This window comes from Rhynchophorus ferrugineus, unplaced genomic scaffold (assembly GCF_030347505.1).
Source record: "Rhynchophorus ferrugineus isolate W39M unplaced genomic scaffold, kcgeb_rfMv2 rfM1, whole genome shotgun sequence".
NCBI classification, from domain to species: Eukaryota; Metazoa; Arthropoda; class Insecta; order Coleoptera; family Curculionidae; genus Rhynchophorus; species Rhynchophorus ferrugineus.
The window spans coordinates 50846635-50866749 of NW_027472580.1; the positions used below are offsets into that span (position 1 = coordinate 50846635).

Genomic DNA, 20115 nt, shown 5'->3' on the forward strand with positions numbered 1-20115 from the left:
AAAGATTATCAATACTCACAAAGAATTTTGTTAAAACTATAAGATGTCCAATGCAAGCAAGACTACGAAAGCCATTTGGTCGTTTTCTTCAGGAGAGTGATATTACATATTGCGGCTGGAACGGCTCTAATAATTTTTAAGTGTTTGTTTCCAAGAGAGGATAAAAAACTTCTGTTTAAAAGATATCAATTAATCAATTAAATTAAATCGGCAATATTACTAACGCAGTGATGAATCCAGCATGTCATTACATGTCATCTCTAAGAAAATCAAAGCTTCAATTTGTACATGTACAATTCACGCCAAATTTTTTCTAGTTTTCTAGTAGTTATTGAATTCTATTTCTATAAATTAGTCTACTACTCTTCTCCAATTCAGACATCTCCTTAATCGACTCAAAATTATTCTTGAAATTAATACCACCCTAATAATAACTAATATGCCTTAAACATAGTTTAGTGAATATAGTTAGGAATTAATTATTTTTAATTGTTGATTGTTGTTAATAGTCGTTGCCGATTAACCTATAATTTGTCTTCACGCTGGTTTAAATCTAGATATATATCTAGGACGACCCAACAGTTCTAACTTCGTCTCTAGTCTTATAATGTTTATGTATTAACACTGCTGTTTTTTCTCTGGTGTTATCTAAGAGTAGCAATATATACAAGTATACAATATACATATTAACATGAGATGTGATAGTGATCTAGTGATCTCTTGATTTCCTAGTGACAGTCGGTATCTGAAGGTCTTGGTGTAAGTAAAATTATACTATTTGGGTGTACTTATCATTCTTCTTAGGGCTTTGTTCTAGAAAACTTCTTCTTCTTGTCTGCAAACTTCTTTCCGCGGATCATCCCCATAATTGAATTCCGTCAGTCAATATAGGCTTTAACACCTGGTTTATGATAGTAATTTATTATGTACTGATAATAGGATTTTCCAATTAACCAATATATTTCAACTCCAGTTCTTTCCTTTTCTTTTTAACATATTTCTTCCTTGCAAAGTTTTGCATCAAGAGTAATATGGAATGATTGTAATATTTATTGTAATAATTTTTGAGTCCTTATAGGATTATAGGTGAACTGAACACGTATAGATTTACTTCGGTTATTTTTTTCCAAGTTTGGATCCAAATTATTTATACTGTCACTAGCCTATTGTCATCATTAATTTGCTTTTTCGCTATTGGTTCCAATAGCAATAATTAACGTCTTAGTCTATTTTACAAGCTCAACTTTATAGCTATGTACATTAGTCAACATTTGTTTAGTTGCCCTTTCTTCAGATTATTTTATTATTCCTCGTATTTTATTTATTTCTTTTTATTTTTGGTGAATCATATTCCTGGATAAACCCAACTGAAAACATGATCTTTCAGTTGACAAAACTTTAGATTTCGTTTAAAAACTAAACCAGACATTTCCAAACAGTTTTATGAAAATAATTTTTACATCTTCTTCAGAGAACCGTTAGAACTTCCATAATATAAAAATAAATTGTCTAAAACTAAATTATAAAAAAACACGCAGATAGGTCAGGGTCATCTAAATCAATTTTGTTTGAATTTCATTAACATTTATTAAAATATATTAATAATTTTTAAAATTTATTGAAACCTTGTTCTTAATTATGATATTCTACATCTATAAATAGTTTATTCTAAAAATCGATTGTTGATGTATGACGAGAAATTACTGGGGAAGTACTAACTCCTAAGAAACGGTCATGTAAAATGGGGTATTCTTAATTTTATTTTGTAAATAATACGTCAATCAAAAATAAAATTCATTCGAAGATCTATCTCGAAGTTACATGCAAAAGTATTTGTTTTAATAAGATTAGTAATGAGACAACTATCAAAGTCTCAGTTACGCACGTTATTAAAATTGGTTTGAACGTTTGGTTTAGCTAGTTAGCATCACTAACGTTTTGAATAATTTTGTAGAGAATTGAGAAGAGGGTCGATCAGCAACAACTTACATTGAATTTTATAGATTGATTGGATTATATGGGATAAAATGAGAAGGAAAAATTCGTTCCGAGCTTAAAATGAATTTTACCTGTTTACAAACTGCATTTGGCAGTATAATCGACGTTATCTTATGGAATTTGCTCCTGAAGTGATTAACAGGATCTATGATTTGTCGAAGCACACTGTATATTTTACTCCTGTATAACATATAATTGGATATTTAAACATATTTACAGCACATTTTATTATACTATGCAATTACATCACGAAATGATAATTTGTTTCCACAGCTCATAACGCTGTTTTTTGTTTTGCATTATTTGTGTAACATTGGTAGTATATTGTATTAGTTCTAGGATTTCTGTTTATAGTGGCGTATCTAAATTAATTAACTGTAGTTAAAACTTACTCTAAGTAAAAATAATGTGTTACACTAATACTGCGAATATGTTAAGTCAGGGCCTCCCGTTTTGTAAAATGATAACTGTCGAAAACCTAAACGTAGGACGTAAAAGACGTATGCTAAATTATTTACTTTTATCTTTCCCTTTTTCCTATTGTTGGATATTTCTCATCGTATAAAAATGCCTAGAAACAGTTGAAAATATTAAATTCATAAGCGACAATCGGGACATGACGGAGTAACATCACCACAAGTTCCTTAAAATCAAACAAATCGAAGTAATGTGTGTCAAAAATACAATATTAAACGTTCCCTAATAAACGTCTACATACACTATATAATTCAATAATATTAAATGAAAAACTGTTGTATTATATCGAAAAATGTTAAAGCCATCGAATTTGATAGTTAGGTTATGTTATTTGACAGTTGTATACATTGTTATATGCAAGCACCTATATTCTGTTTCAAAGTTATTTTGTACACACGTCATTTAAATTTGTGACATCAAAACGTTGCAATATTACCGCATCAACTTTAGTTAGAGTTTTAGTAAAATCCGGCTTTGATATACAACAAAATTCTATTCTAAATAAAATAATTGAACAAAAATGTTATTAAATATAATTTATTTTAACATTATAGTGCATCTAAAAACCACAGTTAATTATACAGCCACAATAGTTTATAGGTTAGAGTTATAACCTCTTATCACTATTACATTTAAAATTTTTGCATACGTCTGACAACTGGACGACTTCGACAGGCTCATTCGTTTACGTGTTCGAACTAATCAGACAGCGTTGTGTCTCATTTTAACTAGAATAAAATGAGAAGGATATAATTATCTCCTTTGAAACGAATTTACAGATTGCGGCAGGCAATACATTAAACATCTTTATGACGTATGTATAAAAAACTTTGAATAGATTATATATATATCTATACTCTGTGAATTATGCGCAAAATATAATTAAAATTTAGATATAAAAGCACCCAATATTCAGTGAGTAACCTATGTGAGTTAATATTTAACGTAGAATTATCAACACATTATATCCAAATCACCATTTCGCATAGTGCACATACGACACTAGTAATAATAGATATAAAGAACATTTTCAAACAAAATATTGGGAAAATATATAAAATTAAATAGGAAACTATTTTTTAAGGATTTAGATAATATAAAAAAGAAAGAGAAAATGATTAGGGAAATAGTATTATCGAATACTTACAAATAGCACAAATAATCAGTATTGGTACGGAGGTCTACATACAATTAATATTAATAATAAAATGATACTTTTAATGTGCTTTGTGGTTATACGTACCAGCGTCATAAATAACATTATAAAACAGCTACTAAATAGTAATAAATAATTAAACAGCATCATAAATATATTTATAAAGTAAACTACTCTTGAAAAAAATAACGTAAGAATAAAGTGAGAAATGTATCTCCTATATTAGTACGATAATTGATAATTTACAATAAAACATACAATAGCCAATTTGTAAGACATCGTAAACAGAATAAAATATATTCATACTCACTTTATAAAGAGAATTCAGTGAAGTAATCCAATTACGCTTAGTAAACCCTAAAAGAACTTGAACCTTGATCTAGATACCATATTAATATGGAATAACGTGTTAAAATTAAAACACAACAAAAAATCAGAAACAAAAGCATGTATGAACTAAGACGTCTAAGATATCTAACAGAAAGGCAACGTTGGTGTACAGGCAATTCATAGAACTAGAATATACAGTGGAGTTTTATCAATTAAATCAAGTATCATTTTCTTCAAGAACACAAAGAAATATCGTTAAAATTTCTTGGTATTAAAAACGAGACTTAATACATTTCAAATACCAATCAATTTAACTTTTTGACAATTTCAAATGCTGAGGAAATAATATAATTAAAACAGAAATTTATGTTAACGTCTTTTTATAACTCACATTTCAATTCATATTTTTTTCTAAATAGCTTTTATGTATTCAAAAGAACCTACCATATATATCCTTAATGACATATAATTTAATTAAAATTCCGGATCAAAAAAATTTAAGGAGTGTTTTTTAACTTTTTCATTCAACTGAGCAACACGTAAGATAACTATTTCAGTCAAGCGACTCTTATAAAGACAAGTAGAAGAGAATTGTCACGACATTTTAAATTAGAAATCAGTTAAATAAACAACACAAACTCTATACCATAAAATGGCAATGTTACACAAACATTGCATTTGTTTTCTTACGTAGGAACTTGAAGAAAAGTAGAGAAATTAGTAATGTTTAATTCAATGCCAAACCAGAACTGTTCATGTAAAAATAAACATAAACCACGATGGCGATTTCTTGTAAGGTTGTCAGACCTTTTGAATATTAAACAGACACACAAAATGTTGAACGATTAGTACAGTGTTCGACGGTGACAGAGAGATTAAGGTAAGACAAAAATTTTGTAATTTTACCATTACTATTTCACCATTAAATATAGTTATCATTATTTTGATTTAAGTAATATTGTTTTAGAAAAATAAATATGCTAAAATATAAATAGAATTGATTTACTCTAGAGCCAATATAATTATTTTATTTAGTTTATAATGTATTTCAAAATATAAATTAAGTGTTGACTATAAACGTACTGATTTTAATTATTGATTTATTTTAAACTATTAAGTTTAATAAGTTTATTAACATATTTGTTTTATGTACGTCCTGAATTAACTTTTTGAATTCTAGTTAAGAGTTAGAGCTTTGATTCCTGGATATTCAAAGGTCAAAGTGAAACATTCCTAATAAATGTTTAACTTAACTGTCTGAATTTAAAGAGATTTTGCTGTCAACTCGAGTAAAACCAAAGGTAACGCAATATTTTGTTATTTCTCTTTGATATTTCAACTAAAGTAATACCAGAGTGTTCAATAAGTTTGTGGAAAGGATAGGGCTGTAAAAAAATTAATTTATTTATCGGTATAACTTTAAGGGATTTGTATATTACCTACCTATAACTGTATTACCTCTTTATTTAATGAAAACTTTTTAACGAAAATTTTTTTTGAGATAAGAGAAGTTAGAAGAAGCTAAGTATATCAAATACGCAACAAGTTCGTTAACTTCTTAACTAAGAGTTTGCGAAAGTTTTAAAGTTTTTTTTAAGTTTTGTGTTTCGCAAACTATAAGTTTGCGAAACACAAAATAAATTCATCAACGCAGAACTAAACTTTTGATGCCATTTTAATATTTCATCTTTTATACAATTGTCGAATGTATTCTAGGTTTACAAGTCATTTAAAGGTGACGTGTTCTCAATGCAGTACATTCTTTGTAAAAACCTTTAAAAAATAGTTAATTACTAGAAATTAGCCAAGAAGTTCTTTGTATAAGTTTGAGTTTTATAGAATCTACAACTATTTTTGTTTGTAAAATACCTCTAAGGAGATGAAACAATTAACTTGGGTTATTGATATTATATATCATTTAACTATATAATATCAATAACCCAAGTTAATTGTTTCATCTCCTTAGAGATATTTTACAAACAAAAATAGTTGTAGATTCTATAAAACTCAAACTTATACAAAGAACTTCTTGGCTAATTTCTAGTAATTAACTATTTTTTAAAGGTTTTTACAAAGAATGTACTGCATTGAGAACACGTCACCTTTAAATGACTTGTAAACCTAGAATACATTCGACAATTGTATAAAAGATGAAATATTAAAATGGCATCAAAAGTTTAGTTCTGCGTTGATGAATTTATTTTGTGTTTCGCAAACTTATTTAACAACCTAGTACACAATTATAACATTTTAGATACATTACAATTTCTGCTAACTTTTTAGATTCAAAATGATATCATGCGGAGTAATAATAATTGTCCTAACTTTAATATCCGGAAATTATGGGTTAGGAATTCTGCCACATAAACCATCAGCTATACGGGAATCTATATCTTTAGACGGTATTTGGAATTTTGCCTTACACAATATTTCATTTCCACAAAGCCAGCATAAGGTACTGATATATTATACAAAATTCTAAAATACACAAAAAATTTTACTAATAAAAACATTCATGGGCAGATAAATGTAAATTTAGACTTACCTCTTATTCCTGTACCATCCAGCTACAATGATATTGGAACGCAAAGATCAACACGTGATTACGCTGGAGCTGTAACCTATAGCAGAACTTTTTTTATTCCAAAGTCATGGGAGACTAAACGGGTCTGGATACGTTTTGGTTCTGTATGTTATTCAGCAGATGTAGTAAGTTATGAAGTGTTAACTACAGCTGTATACTATTATAACATGACTGTTTTAGGTAATAAATAATATTCATGTTATTAGCCATTCTATAGGACATTTAGCTTTTAACGCAGAGATAACATCAGTATTAAATTATGGAGGTGAAAATACAATCAAGGTGGTTGTAGATAATATTTTGACTGATTCTACTATACCACAAGGAGAAACTACCATACTCTCTAAGTAATATATTTCTGCCGAACAATAAAACACACATAAGAAAAAACCTACATATATAATATTTCAAATATAATTTTCAGTATATAATAAATAAGTATAGTAATATTTAGAATACCACATTGCGTTTAAATTATATATTTAAAATATGAAACTAATGTGTATATATATTTAAGTATTATATAGGTACTAAATTTGTTTTTTATTTTAGTGGAATGTTAGCTAGGGCTTATAGCTTCGATTTCTTCGATTATGCAGGAATTGACAGATCTGTAACGATCTATACCACAAGTGAATCGTATGTGGACGATATTACAATAATTACAAAAGTAAATGATTCAATAGGTATTATTAAATATAACGTAACTGTATTAGGTCACCAACAAAAAAATATATTAATTCTGGATCAAAACAAATCAATTGTATATGCTGTCGCAAATTTTTGGCCAGAAGGTGAGATAAGCATTGAAAATCCACATCTTTGGTGGCCTTATGCAATGCACGAAAATCCAGGATATCTTTATACATTCAGGGTAAGTTAACGTCTCTTAACTCTAATATATTTTTTATCAACTAAAACGAACCAAATACTTCACAAAGTAAATGCAAAAAAATATACACACTTGCGTTAATGTATCTAATGAATCACTATGCCTATTGAACAATTTACCAGAAAAACAATTACAGCATCTCCGTCGTTTGTTGATATTAATTTATTAGGTATTTTTATGACATTTGTCAGGTTGATGTTATTGAGAACGACCAACTTATCGACTCCTACGAACAAACATTTGGATTTAGAGACCTGACGTGGGATAATGAATCATTTTATATTAATGGAAAACCAATATATTTCCGAGGTGATATTATACTAGAACTTTTGAATTATAATTGTCTTAACTAACTTCAGGGGTCGGTAGACATGAAGATTCTGATATTAGAGGAAAAGGCACTGATCTCCCACTGTTCATAAAGGACCATAATTTATTGAGATGGTTGGGTGTTAACAGCTATAGAACTTCTCATTATCCATATTGTGAAGAACTTATGGACTTGGCTGACCAGCTTGGAATATTAATAATCAATGAAGTGCCTTCAGTAAACACTGAGTAATTATATCTCTACTATTGTTGTGATAAATGAATCACAATATCATATAACATTTTAGTCTTTTTGGGGACGACTTACTGGAAAATCATAAAAAAGCTTTTACTGAGTTGTACAACAGAGATAAAAATAGGCCTTCAGTTGTTGCATGGTCATGCGCTAATGAACCAAGAACACAGTACCCAGAGAGTGGACCATATTTCCAGTAAACAAATAATAATATATAAGAGTTGATATATCTGACACAAATTTTTAGGGAAGTCATTGAGCATATGAAAAGTTTAGATGCAACAAGACCAGTTACTGCTGCAATTGCTCAACCATATAATGTAGACAATATTGTATGTATTCAAAAATCAAATATATTTACTATTATTACATAATATAATGTTCAGGGTCAATATTTGGACATAATAGGTTTTAATCGATATGAGGCATGGTATGATAACACTGGTGATTTGGACGGTATTACTGAAAGAATTGTTATTGAAGCTCAAGAATGGCATAATAAGTATAATAAACCAGTAATGGTTACAGAATATGGTGCTGATACTCTGGAGGGCTTACATACTGTTAGTAATCATACTATTTATTTTAACTTTGTAATTATAATTAGTAAATTATTCTAAGAATAAGTCTGTTATAGTTACCAACATTTATTTGGTCCGAAGAGTATCAACAATCAGTAATGTCCAGATATTTTAAAGCATTTGATATCTTAAGACAATTTAATTGGTTTATTGGGGAACACATATGGAATTTTGCCGACTTTAAAACAGCAGAAAGTATTGAAATATTTTTCTCAAGAAGGAAACATTTTTATGCATATTTTTACAGCTTATGTTCGAGTTGGAGGTAACAAGAAAGGTATATTTACACGAAATAGGCAACCTAAATCAAGTGCATTTTTATTAAGGAAACGTTACTGGGCTTTAGCAAAGTCACTAGATGGTGTAAAATTGCCATCCGACCTGCAAAATTATATAGAAAGTGAATACAATGTCCATTCTGAATTGTAATAAATTATTAGATTTTAAAAGCCAAAAATTGTATTTCATTTAAAGAAAACTAAAGTTTCCTCAGGTACAGTACATAAATAATGACTTTTTTAATATAAAAATAAACATTTATAAAAATGATACAATATTTTATTTTACCCAAATGCACCATACAATTATTTCAGCACATAAATATATCATGTTTTGTCAAGTATAAGTATATAATTTTCAAATATAAGTATCTAATATGAGATTTAAAAACTTAAGACAAGTATGAAACAATCATAAACAATAAGATTAATATATAATAATAAGGATAGTGATATTAAATTTCCGTATTTGTTGTTAATATTTTATCATTTCATTAAGCTCATCATAATGTAAAAACATAACATTCCTATGATTTTAGAACTATATGTTGAAATATAGATATTGAAATATTACATTCTTCCCATAATAATCAAAAATATGAAAGAAGGGAGAAAAAGCCAATGTGGTTAATAAAATATTAATTCATGTTTGGTCCTGACCTTGATCTGGATTGGAATTTGGTGGCTCTACTGCTTTTATACAAGCATCAGCAAATTCAACAAAAATAGCTTCAAGCATGGCCTTCTGCATTATCTGTTCAGCATTTTCAGCTTGATCGATTGTCACTAGCAGATCTCTCAAATGAGGATTAGTTAACAAATTCTTTACCTCATCACTATTTTCTAAAATGAATTTTTGTATATGTAAATATAACCATATATTTTTAAAGGAACATGAAAGAATCAATACATAAAAAATAAATAAAATTTCACTCTATGATGACAACTTACTCAATAATTGTAAACGTTCCGCTGATACTTCATCAGCAGTCTTCACATTTTCTTTGGGTTTTTCTTCAGCCACAGGTTGTTCTTCCTTCTGGAAAAGCTCGCAGTCATTTTCTCGATGTTTTTTACAACATTTTGCCGAACAACTACATTAATATTGATAGTAAATTAATAATTCCTTGCAATAAACAGTACACTTAGTTAATGTATCACATTTTACTTACTAGTATATGAAACATGTTGGGCATTTATAAATGCCATTTCCAGAACAGATAATACACACTTTATTCATTACGAGTTTACCTAAACAAGTTCTTAATATGTAGTCAATAAAATGCAATAACGTACTAAAAATATATTTCCTAGAAAGTCAGGAAACGAGCTATTAAAAACTTCAGCGTAACTAGAACCACAGCATGGGTTCAATTAATGGATCTTAGAATAATATTAGCTATACGAAACAAATTACCAATAGCTATGAATTTACACGAGCTATAATAATTTATAAAAATGGGTAATTCCTAACCGCATATTTTTTTTCTGTTCAAATAAAAACAATTACATTCCATATTATTAAACAAATAAATAATATTAAGGTAGGATATTACTCAACCATATGTTTAATAGTCTAACTGTAAATTACAGTAACCTAACTATTATTGAAATATTTGTAAAATTACAACATACATTTCCACTGAAAATAGACCATAATTTCAAATATGTGATAAAATCGTTTGAGCTAACATTGCTAGAAATAATTAATAGAGTTAAATAAATATTAACATATTCCTAATTATTCAAGCCTTAGTTCCCATCGTAGAGATGGCGCTTACGTTGCCTTCATATTTTATAATTAAATAATATAAACCATCAACTAATTCAAGATTAATCTATTTCACTAATTATAAAGGTACAATATTTTCGAAAATGAATAATAAAGTAGTTTAATTTTATTGGAAGGTATTCGGCATCTATAACACTTACCTACTAGTTTCTAGAAAATGACCATATTGATATCTGTTGGTATTGGTAGATGGCGAAGTAGGCAATGAAAACTATTAATATCTTGATTCACCAGGCAACTCTAAAAACAATGATCACCAATGACAATTTCGGTCTTAAGTATATATTGTATTAATGGATAGAATTCAAATAATCCTTTTAAAAAATCAAATGATTATTGAAACAAACGTTGATAAGACATAAGATTTTATGCTTCTATTCAACACAATCTTCTATTCTTCAAATACAATCTCTCAATTATTTTACTATTTTACTTATAAGATTATGTTTATTACTACTTATTTTATTTATAAGAAGGCGATTTCCTACTTTTGTTTATTTTATAATATATTATAGTATGTCAATTAGTAAATGTAAATACCCTAAACATGTTTAAAGGTTTATAAATAATTTACAAAGTTGGATTTTAAACATGTTCATGAAGCAGCAGCATTTTTAGAAAAACAAAATGAAAAGCGTAGGAATACCATGTGTTATTGAACAATAAGAGGCACAGGCTTGTTCTTGGAGGATAGTCAGATACCCAACAAACAGGTCTAACAGGTCAATTGAAAAGTCCCCGGCCTGACACATAGATGGCGATACTAGAATTAAATCCATATGTTTTTCAGTTAGCCCTAACCCTTAAAAGATGCGTGTATATATTTGACTGTTGTCGGATCATTAGTTTGTGAATTATAGTAATTTGAGTGAAGCAACTTTTGTTATTTGTTAGTTTTTGCCTCGATATGTGACAGTGATATGACATGACTCCATCATTTCACTCTGAAGTCCAATCGACGGTCATCCGAGTGAACTGCACACGATGAACCCACTCGAAAGCGTGACAAAACGTAACAGTCGGTTGGCAAGGTTATGGCGTATGTATTTTAGGATGCGCATGGAATAATTTTCATTGACTACCTTGAAAAGGGAACGACCACCAACAGTGACTATTACATAGCGTTATTGGGATGTTTGAAGGACGAAATCGCCGAAAAACGGCCGCATTTGAAGAAAAATAAAGTGCTGCTTCACCAAGTAATGCACCGTGCCGCATACTGTGTCAAATTGGTCGAATTGAGCTACGAGCTGCTGTCCTATCCACCGTATTCTCCAAATCTGACCACGGGCGACTATTTTCTGTTCTCAGATCTCAAAGAATGATCAAAAGAATGCTCGCTGGAAAGAAATTTTCGTCGAATGAAATCTTGGCCGTCTTCTTGGTGCTTGTTTTCGAAAGTTGGATGGTGAGAAATTCATTATTTTTTTATATTTGCTGATATTATAAAGGTAAATAAGAAAATATATGAATTATATGTTTATTTATTAACCACATAAATGCTTACAATTTTATAATTAGTAAAATATTATCTACAAACATTATCATAAATGCAATTTTTGCTGAGGTATAAAGGATTATTAGTAATAATTATAATATTGAACTCACTTTGTAAATATATTGGAAATCTGCTATAAAAATTATTTTTTCTTATTAAATATGAGTATTCATGTAATGGTTCTCAGGGATCTTAACATATGATATATGTGTTCTGTGCTGTCTGTGTTGACTACATACAATGTTATGAACAAGAATATGCACAACTATCTGAGATATCTAACGGATGGCAAACAGATTGTTAAGCGATAATGTCTACACTGCTCTCTACCTATAGTTCTTTCATTAATATAGGCCTAATCCATCTAATTAACAATTGTATATCCAAGTAATAAATTTTACTTTCATTAGAGGGCATATTCACCTTTTACGCTTAGTTCTTGTTGCATTCAGTAGAGTCTTTCCTTGTAAAGTCATTTTGATATCACTGTATTTCTTAGATTGTTCTGTAACTATTAGTCAATTGTTATTACAACATTTACCTTTTTCCATCAACTTTTGCAGCCTTAAAACTATTTTTATTATCATCTTGCCATGAGTGACCATCGGGTATATTGGTCCTATTATTAAATATCCATGTCTCATTTAAATACGTAAATTTAAATAATAAGCTTTCATTGATTTTATTATTTTTATTTTATTAACAATACCTGGAAATTCCGTTATACCTTTTCGTGGATTATCTACACCATTTAAACCATTTATTGTTTAACAGTGGGTGAAAGTTCTACATCCCTCAAAGAGTTGCATGTTTCTAAGCTTTCTATGAGTACTTGTTACACTGACAGTATAAATAACAGTTTCCTCTGAAATAATTATAGTAAATTATGTTTAAATTGAAAGAACTACTCACTGTTTTTATACATTTCATATATTCGATCTTTGACAGAGCTAACATCAAGCTGATCTTGATTACTCACCCGCTTTGTATGAGGACGGTTTCTTTTCTGTGAATCCAAGATTATATTTTTCATTGTTTAAGATATTTCAGTGACTGTGCCCATACTAATTTCAGTGCAACTGTAACACGCAAAAAATATTTTTAATAAAAACCGCAGCAACTGAATACTTAGCAGTGAAAAGGCTTACCACTCTAACGAATTTTACTGACAAGAGGGGGCTTCCATAATCTGATAATCATATTGTGTTCTGTCTGTATAATTTACCAAACATAGAATGTGAAAATTGGACGATTCACTTAGATACGCCGAAAGAAGTAACCACAGTTATCAAAGTTAATATTAATCCATATAAATCACCAAGTTATGACTTAATAACATGTTAGACATATAAATAATTGGTTGCAGGCGCCTATATGGTGGCGGCAAATGTATATATGGTTGCAGACAAATATTATAGTAGTTGCCTTGAGATATATCCCGCCATTTTTATTCATTCGATGCTGTGACTTTAACCGAGTTGTTTCCAAAATATAAATACAAAGCGACTGACTAGAATTCAATGTTTTAATTGCCCTCCATCTTTACCAAATCGATTCTACAAAATCGGTGCTAACAGGATAATTGCTGCAAAAACTATAAAGAGGGGGTTTATATTTTAACTCATCAACTGGATCAATGCAAAGTTTCAACTAAAACATGCTCCAGACACTTGGAAGGCTGAAATTATCATGCTCCCAAAACTTGGAAAATTATCAAATGAAATAAAAGTCTGTAGACTTATCTCTCTACTACCAATATCTAAGGTATTTGGAAAACTCCGCTTGAAAGGAAGATCTAAAAAAGAAAAGAAAAGAACTGTAGTTCAAATGTAAGAAAGTGTATATTTTTAAAAATATTGATATACCGTTTTATTTAAGATCTGAAAAAATCTTCGTTCTGTTTTCTAATTTTCATTTTCTAATCTTTAAAAAATGTAAAATATGGCATTTTTCTTGAAAGAACTATAAAAAGTATCAATATTGTACAAAAAATATAGAGATATTTTTAAGAAAAAATTAAGTACCAAAATTAATTACTTAAAATTAAGTACCGATTTTAAAAGCTTATTAAAAATTATATTTAATTTATTTTGATAAAATATATAAAAATATCGGCTAAAGAATATCGATATATCGGAATAAAAATATAAAAATATTTTCATATTTTTATATTTTTTTTAGAAAATAAGGATATATCGTTATATCGATATTTTTCTGTATCCTTACTATCAGATGTAGCTTGTCCGATTCGGCTGATTATTTCAGTAGTGTAGATGTCACGTTTTTCTCCCCTACTTCTAGTAGTAGTTAATTCTGGATGATTCCAGCCTGCATTCGGTAAATTTCAATAGTTTCAGCCGAATTTTGCGACGTTGCCATTTATAAGCGATCAAGAATCCAGCGAACTACCGTAGCCATTTTTGGGTTGACCCTGGCGCTGGTAAGTATTAAGTATAGTAAGTATATCTAGTATCACTTAATTATTTATTTCTGATATCTGCTTTTATTATATTAAATTTATTATTATATTATCTTTATTATTATGTTATCTTTATTATCACATTATATTTATATAGAATACTAGCTGACCCGACAGACTTCGTCCTGTCAAAAAGATTTGTAATGTGGCAGTTTTTGTGCCTACGTATTTCAAAAAATTCTCCTGAACAGAACCATCACCCTGGTGATAGGGCGTTGTGAATAAAAAATAATTAAATAAAACATATATAAGGATTGAAAAGTAAGTAATCGCTTTATTGTTAATCATGTGAATCATAATTATTATTATTATTATCATTGTAGTGCTTTGTGGTATACGATGTTTTTTGTTTGATTACCTGGCGCATAGATAAACAAATCTGATGGTTTTCCAACGCGGGAACAGGCAACATACAATTGATCATGTGAGAAACATGGGTTTTCTAGATTAATACCACAAACACTTAATGATTGCCCCTGGGACTTGTTTATAGTCATAGCAAAAGCAAGCCGCACTGGAAACTGTAGTCGTTTAAACTCAAATGGCACATCAGTCGGAATCATTGGGATGCGCGGTATGAGAACATCTTCTCCTTTATACTTTCCTTTGAGTATAGTTGCTTCTATCACATTGTTTAGTAATTTTTTTATCGCTAACCGTGTACCGTTGCAAAGACGCGGTTGGTTGATATATGGCAACATTATAACCACCGATCCAACCTTTAATTGAAGATTGTGAGGTGGCAATCCTGGCAAATCCAGCGAGTTTAAAAATTCCGGTGGATAGTTGACTACATCATCTTGATTAGTAGCCGAATCAACTGATTTATATATCCTCAATTCGCCTGTAATTTGTTCTTGAATTTTGAAATTTAATTCATTTACATCTATGTTTTTTGCAGCCAGTATAGCTCGTTCGCTCAACCAATCATGGTTTCTGTAATTTTGAGAAACATCTGGAAACACCTTCTGAATAAGTTCATCTTTTGATCGAGTTAACTGACAAAAACTTTGAGGAAAGTTAATGCAGCCAGTCAACATGTCTATAGGAAATTTGCCATTACCAATGTCAATGAGTTGTTTAGAGAATATGTTTCCAGATTGGTCATTTTGCAACTCAACACGCATATTCTTGCTTAAATGAAGTACTTTGACATGTTTCCACAAATTGGAGGACTTTAGACATGCATTGAGTTCATCAGCTGGCGTTGATCGTGAAATCACTGGCAATGTTTGACGAAAATCTCCTGCTAATAAAATCATTGCACCACCAAATCGGCTATTATTGCTACGTAGATCTTTTAAGGTTCTGTCTAAAGCCCCCAAAGATTTTTTATGTGCCATCGTGCATTCATCCCAAACAATCAATTTACATTGCTGCAAAACCTTTGCCATTGCAGAGTTCTTCGAAACGTTGCAGGTTGGAGTTTCATTGCTTTGCATATTTAATGGCAATTTTAGTGCTGAATGGGCTGTTCGACCACCTTCAAGCAAAGTTGCTGCGATTCCCGACGAAGCGAGTGCAAGTGCAATTTTATTTTTTGAGCGAATTGTTGCTAATATTAATGAAATCAAAAAAGTTTTTCCTGTACCACCAGGTGCATCTAAGAAGTAAATCCCTCCAGTTTCATCATTTGTTACTTTCATAAGAGTTTCAAATACATACTTCTGTTGTTCATTTAACAGTGGAAGATTTGTTTGAATTTATTCTTTCAAAGCGTTGAGATCATACAGTCTTTCTCGATGCAACTCTTGGTTAAAAGCGTCATGCATTGGACGATTGGGCGCGGTCAGGCCTAATTGAATTAATAGTTTGTTTGACATTATCAAGCACATGTCCTCTATTGAAATCAATGCTTCATTGTAAATTTCTTCACTGATTTGTATATTTGGATTTCCCATTCTATTCCGTATTTGATACAAAATATCATCACACATATAATCTTTGTACTTCATCCACAAATCAATTGGGTTTGATGGGAAGCATGTAGATATGATTATAGAAAACAATGTTCGTATTTGATGAGCGTGTGATGATATTACAGCATCATTGAGAGTTTGATCCCAATGAGCGTCATTTTCAAGCAATTGCAAACGTTGACAGACTTCTCTGTAGGATCCACACAATTCACCATCAACAGTTCGTAACTGTTGGAATGATGTTGGGCCACGTACATTGACTAATAGCAGTCGTAAATAAAAACATTCATCATTGCTTGGATGTACTGAATAAATCCGGCCAATCGCATCGGTGGAATATACATCTGTATATCCTGGAACTGGTTTTCCTTGTTTCCGTCGTATAAATCTCCTTGAGGATTGATTCCAGGTATAATATTTTGGCATTTCAGAATATAGCAATGTTTGTGCGAAATCATCGTTTTGGCATGTCTCAAAAAAACTGGTTAATGTAGTAGATGGTGGCTGAGCAGCTCTTTGTACTGCGTTCTGTGCTGTAAAATACACTCTTTGTCCATTTTCTAAATGCACAGCTAAGTGAACAACAGAAGGGTGTCTCTCATGAATAGGAAAAGAAAATATTCGCCAAATTGCTTCATTACTACTGACATAGCGGCCCATTTGGTATTGGGTAACTTCATCATTAGAATTCCCTGCACCAATTCCAATCACAGCCATATCACTCCCTTTGGTTACATATTTGCAAATGTATTTAATCGATTTCACTGAATGGCAAGATTCAACGTTGATGTGTGCTTTGAATGTCTTTGATAAAATGGGTGAATATGGAACAATCCAACGATTATCTATTTCAATATCTTGTTGATTTAATTTGACAATTGTTGATTTTCCATTGTCTGCTGTCGATCTGCGACGATACAATGGATAACCGTCATTACCAGTAATTGTTTCCGATATTAATGTCCGTGGATATCGTTTTGAACATTTACCATCCATCATACACGGTGAATTTTGATTAAGAGTTCCACAGGGACCATGTATCATGTTTTTGATAACTACCTCATGCAATCCAGGATCTACTTGTACATTAGCTGTACTGCTGATATTCAGCTGATATCACTGCATCAACTTCATTTGGCCTTATCTTTTCAACCAACCAAATCAAAATGTGTGCATGTGGCAATCCTCGTTTCTGCCACTCCACAGAATACATCCAGCAGCGTGTCTCACCAAACACATTATGTTTTACGATGAAATTCATTAAAGATTTCAACTTTTGTCTAAAGACTCTGGCTGTAATATCATGACGATCAATGGGTGATTGCCCAGGGAATAACTCCTGCTTAATTTCTATCCATTGCGGATTGCATGTAAATGTGATGAACAAATCTGCTGTACCATAATGACGAACATACGATATGGCATCTTGAGCATATTCGTGCATATGCCGAGGGCTTCCGATGTATGTTGCTGGAAGAATAGTCATCCGACCGACATTCTGTGCATTTCCATCAGTATTAATCGCATCTCGAAGGTGAATATACTCTTCAGATCAGAGTTTGGTTTGATTCAACCTGATGAATGTTAATCTCTCCGTTTCAATTTTAATATACATGTCAACAACATATTTGTGATATAATCGCCGACATTTCAATATGTGATTATCTTCATTTTCCCGAATCATTAGGCGGTATGAATAATAGTTCATTGAACTGACTTTTTTGTTGGTTTCAGAACCTGTAAACAGATTTTGCTTTAATAACATTCAAATACATAATATAGTGACTGAGATATTATCGCCATAGCTAAACTAATATTTTAGTTACCTGTAATGGGATTTATCATTTTTATTGATAAATCGTAGCCATCTTCACCTTGCCAAAATATAATGGGATATTGCAGTGCATCATATGAGCGGTGTGTTTCCTTTATACGTTGTAAATGATCATTCCGACGATGTAAAACAATATCACGGGATTCCAAATTTTCTCCAACTACAACGATAGCAACTTCATCAATAGTTGGTGCATTAAAACGTCTTGTATGTTGACCTGCAGGTGTTTTATCATCTCTGATTACAAGTTTGTGATTATCGGATGGCATCAGATCCAGGGCAGTTTTAAACAATATAATCAATTGATTGTGTTGATGAAATAAAGTTTGTAATTGTTCTACAATAGACCTCTTTACTAAATTGTTATGTGCACAACGCAGATCAATTTCTTGTGGTGAATTGCCCATAAAATAAATTTGCAGGAATTTGTTGTCGCTATCTGACACTGGTAACAGTGAACCTGCTCTGTGATATATTTGCCCTTGTATCTGTAAATAAAAAAAATATTATGGTGTGGTATAAATTAATGGATTGTCAATGATCAAACTTAAATAATATTTGATCTTAAAAAGTATATATTTAGTTTTAACTAATATCTATCAAATATAAAATATAATAAAAGTGTCACTGAAACTGAATCACCATATAATATGATGACTAAGTGATATATTTCGTAATGATTAAGAAATTGAAGATTACTAACACATCTTAACTTTGGTGACAGAAAATTTTGTTCGCTAAAATAATTATGAGTAACTGCTATAATACATACTTTGAAAGTTGGCATAAAATTTTCCCGAACTGCATTTGTTGCCCCAAATGAAGTCATTTGAAAGCAATTATTATATTGTTGGATATGTGTCAAAAAGTGTATAGAATCTGTTCCTATTCCTGAAACCAATGAGTACAATGGTTCTGGTGGTGGATCCAATGGTATCAATTTCACTTTACCATTTGCGCAACACAATCCATTGGCTTCGTTTTTGTATTTTAATGCCTTACAGTGTGAGCAAACCAAGTTCATAGAACCAATAACAACACATTGGTAGTTACTGTAGTCAATTGACACATCGTAACTGAAAGCAGCTCGATTCAAACTTGCGCGATTATTAGTTGAATGTCGCGCTCGCGCTTCACGCGTTTGTGATATCCGAATTCTTTCACGTTCATTTCCGTCGTCACGTTCTTGTGCAGTACGATTAGATCGGTAATTAGCTTGGTTTATAGCATTTCTAGTTCTTCTACCTAAATTGCTTCGTCTTATAGGAGGCATATCAAATATAAATTATTTTTTCACTAATCACGAACTAAACAAACACTAACTAACTAAACACTCTGCACAAAACACGATATACGAATTTGTTTCGTGTATCAGTTGACAATTCATCTGTCATCTGTCAAAAGTCATCTGTAACAGACAACTTTTTTTTTTAAATTTGATATAACTTGAACTCAAATCCTTTTAAGCCGTACGAATTGTTTTATTTATTTAAAATTTGGATATTAAAAATAATAAAACACTGTTGGTAACGTGATTTTTGTTTGACTGATGTAATGACGTGGAAACTGATGCATTTTATCTCGCGTGCCGAAACTAATACAAAAGAAACGCGAGTTTCGGAACGCGACATTAATTTCCTCCAACTATGTATTCTGTGCTCCAACGCACACACGCACATTGTTTTGACAGATATGATCTTTGACGTTAGGAACACATCTACATTGCTTAGAC

At 30.6% G+C, this 20115-nt stretch overlaps 2 protein-coding genes and 1 long non-coding RNA gene across 8 annotated transcripts in view; 1 reads left to right on the top strand and 2 right to left on the bottom strand.

Moving 5' to 3' along the window:
• Positions 1 to 10249, bottom strand: part of LOC143206947 (zinc finger HIT domain-containing protein 3) — a 68049-nt gene extending 57800 nt beyond the window's left edge. For 3 of the 6 annotated variants that reach the window (XM_076419824.1, XM_076419825.1, XM_076419826.1), the window contains exons 1-3: positions 10034 to 10246; positions 9813 to 9955; positions 9522 to 9704 (exon numbers count right to left, since the gene is read on the bottom strand). In XM_076419824.1, the coding sequence (XP_076275939.1) occupies positions 9522 to 9704; positions 9813 to 9955; positions 10034 to 10101 (394 nt within the window). In that variant the 5' untranslated portion in view covers positions 10102 to 10246. Of the gene's footprint in view, positions 1 to 9521; positions 9705 to 9812; positions 9956 to 10033 lie in introns of all 6 variants that reach the window. The other 3 variants (XM_076419822.1, XM_076419823.1, XM_076419821.1) reach the window with 2 other exon arrangements.
• On the top strand, positions 4514 to 9129 carry LOC143206946 (beta-glucuronidase). Its single transcript, XM_076419820.1, has 13 exons — positions 4514 to 4841; positions 5142 to 5262; positions 6245 to 6416; positions 6485 to 6670; positions 6726 to 6892; positions 7098 to 7419; positions 7629 to 7746; positions 7797 to 7995; positions 8055 to 8198; positions 8250 to 8334; positions 8389 to 8565; positions 8640 to 8778; positions 8831 to 9129. The coding sequence occupies exons 3-13, from the start codon at positions 6252 to 6254 to the stop codon at positions 9010 to 9012; spliced, it is 1884 nt and encodes a 627-aa protein (XP_076275935.1). The 5' UTR covers positions 4514 to 4841; positions 5142 to 5262; positions 6245 to 6251; the 3' UTR covers positions 9013 to 9129.
• Positions 10250 to 12065: 1816 nt separating the features above from the next.
• LOC143193971 (uncharacterized) lies at positions 12066 to 13467 on the bottom strand. Its single transcript, XR_013005151.1, has 3 exons — positions 13300 to 13467; positions 13131 to 13230; positions 12066 to 13016 (listed from the first exon to the last, which is right to left on the bottom strand). It is a non-coding gene; the product is annotated as an uncharacterized LOC143193971 (long non-coding RNA).
• Between the last annotated feature and the right edge of the window lie 6648 nt (positions 13468 to 20115).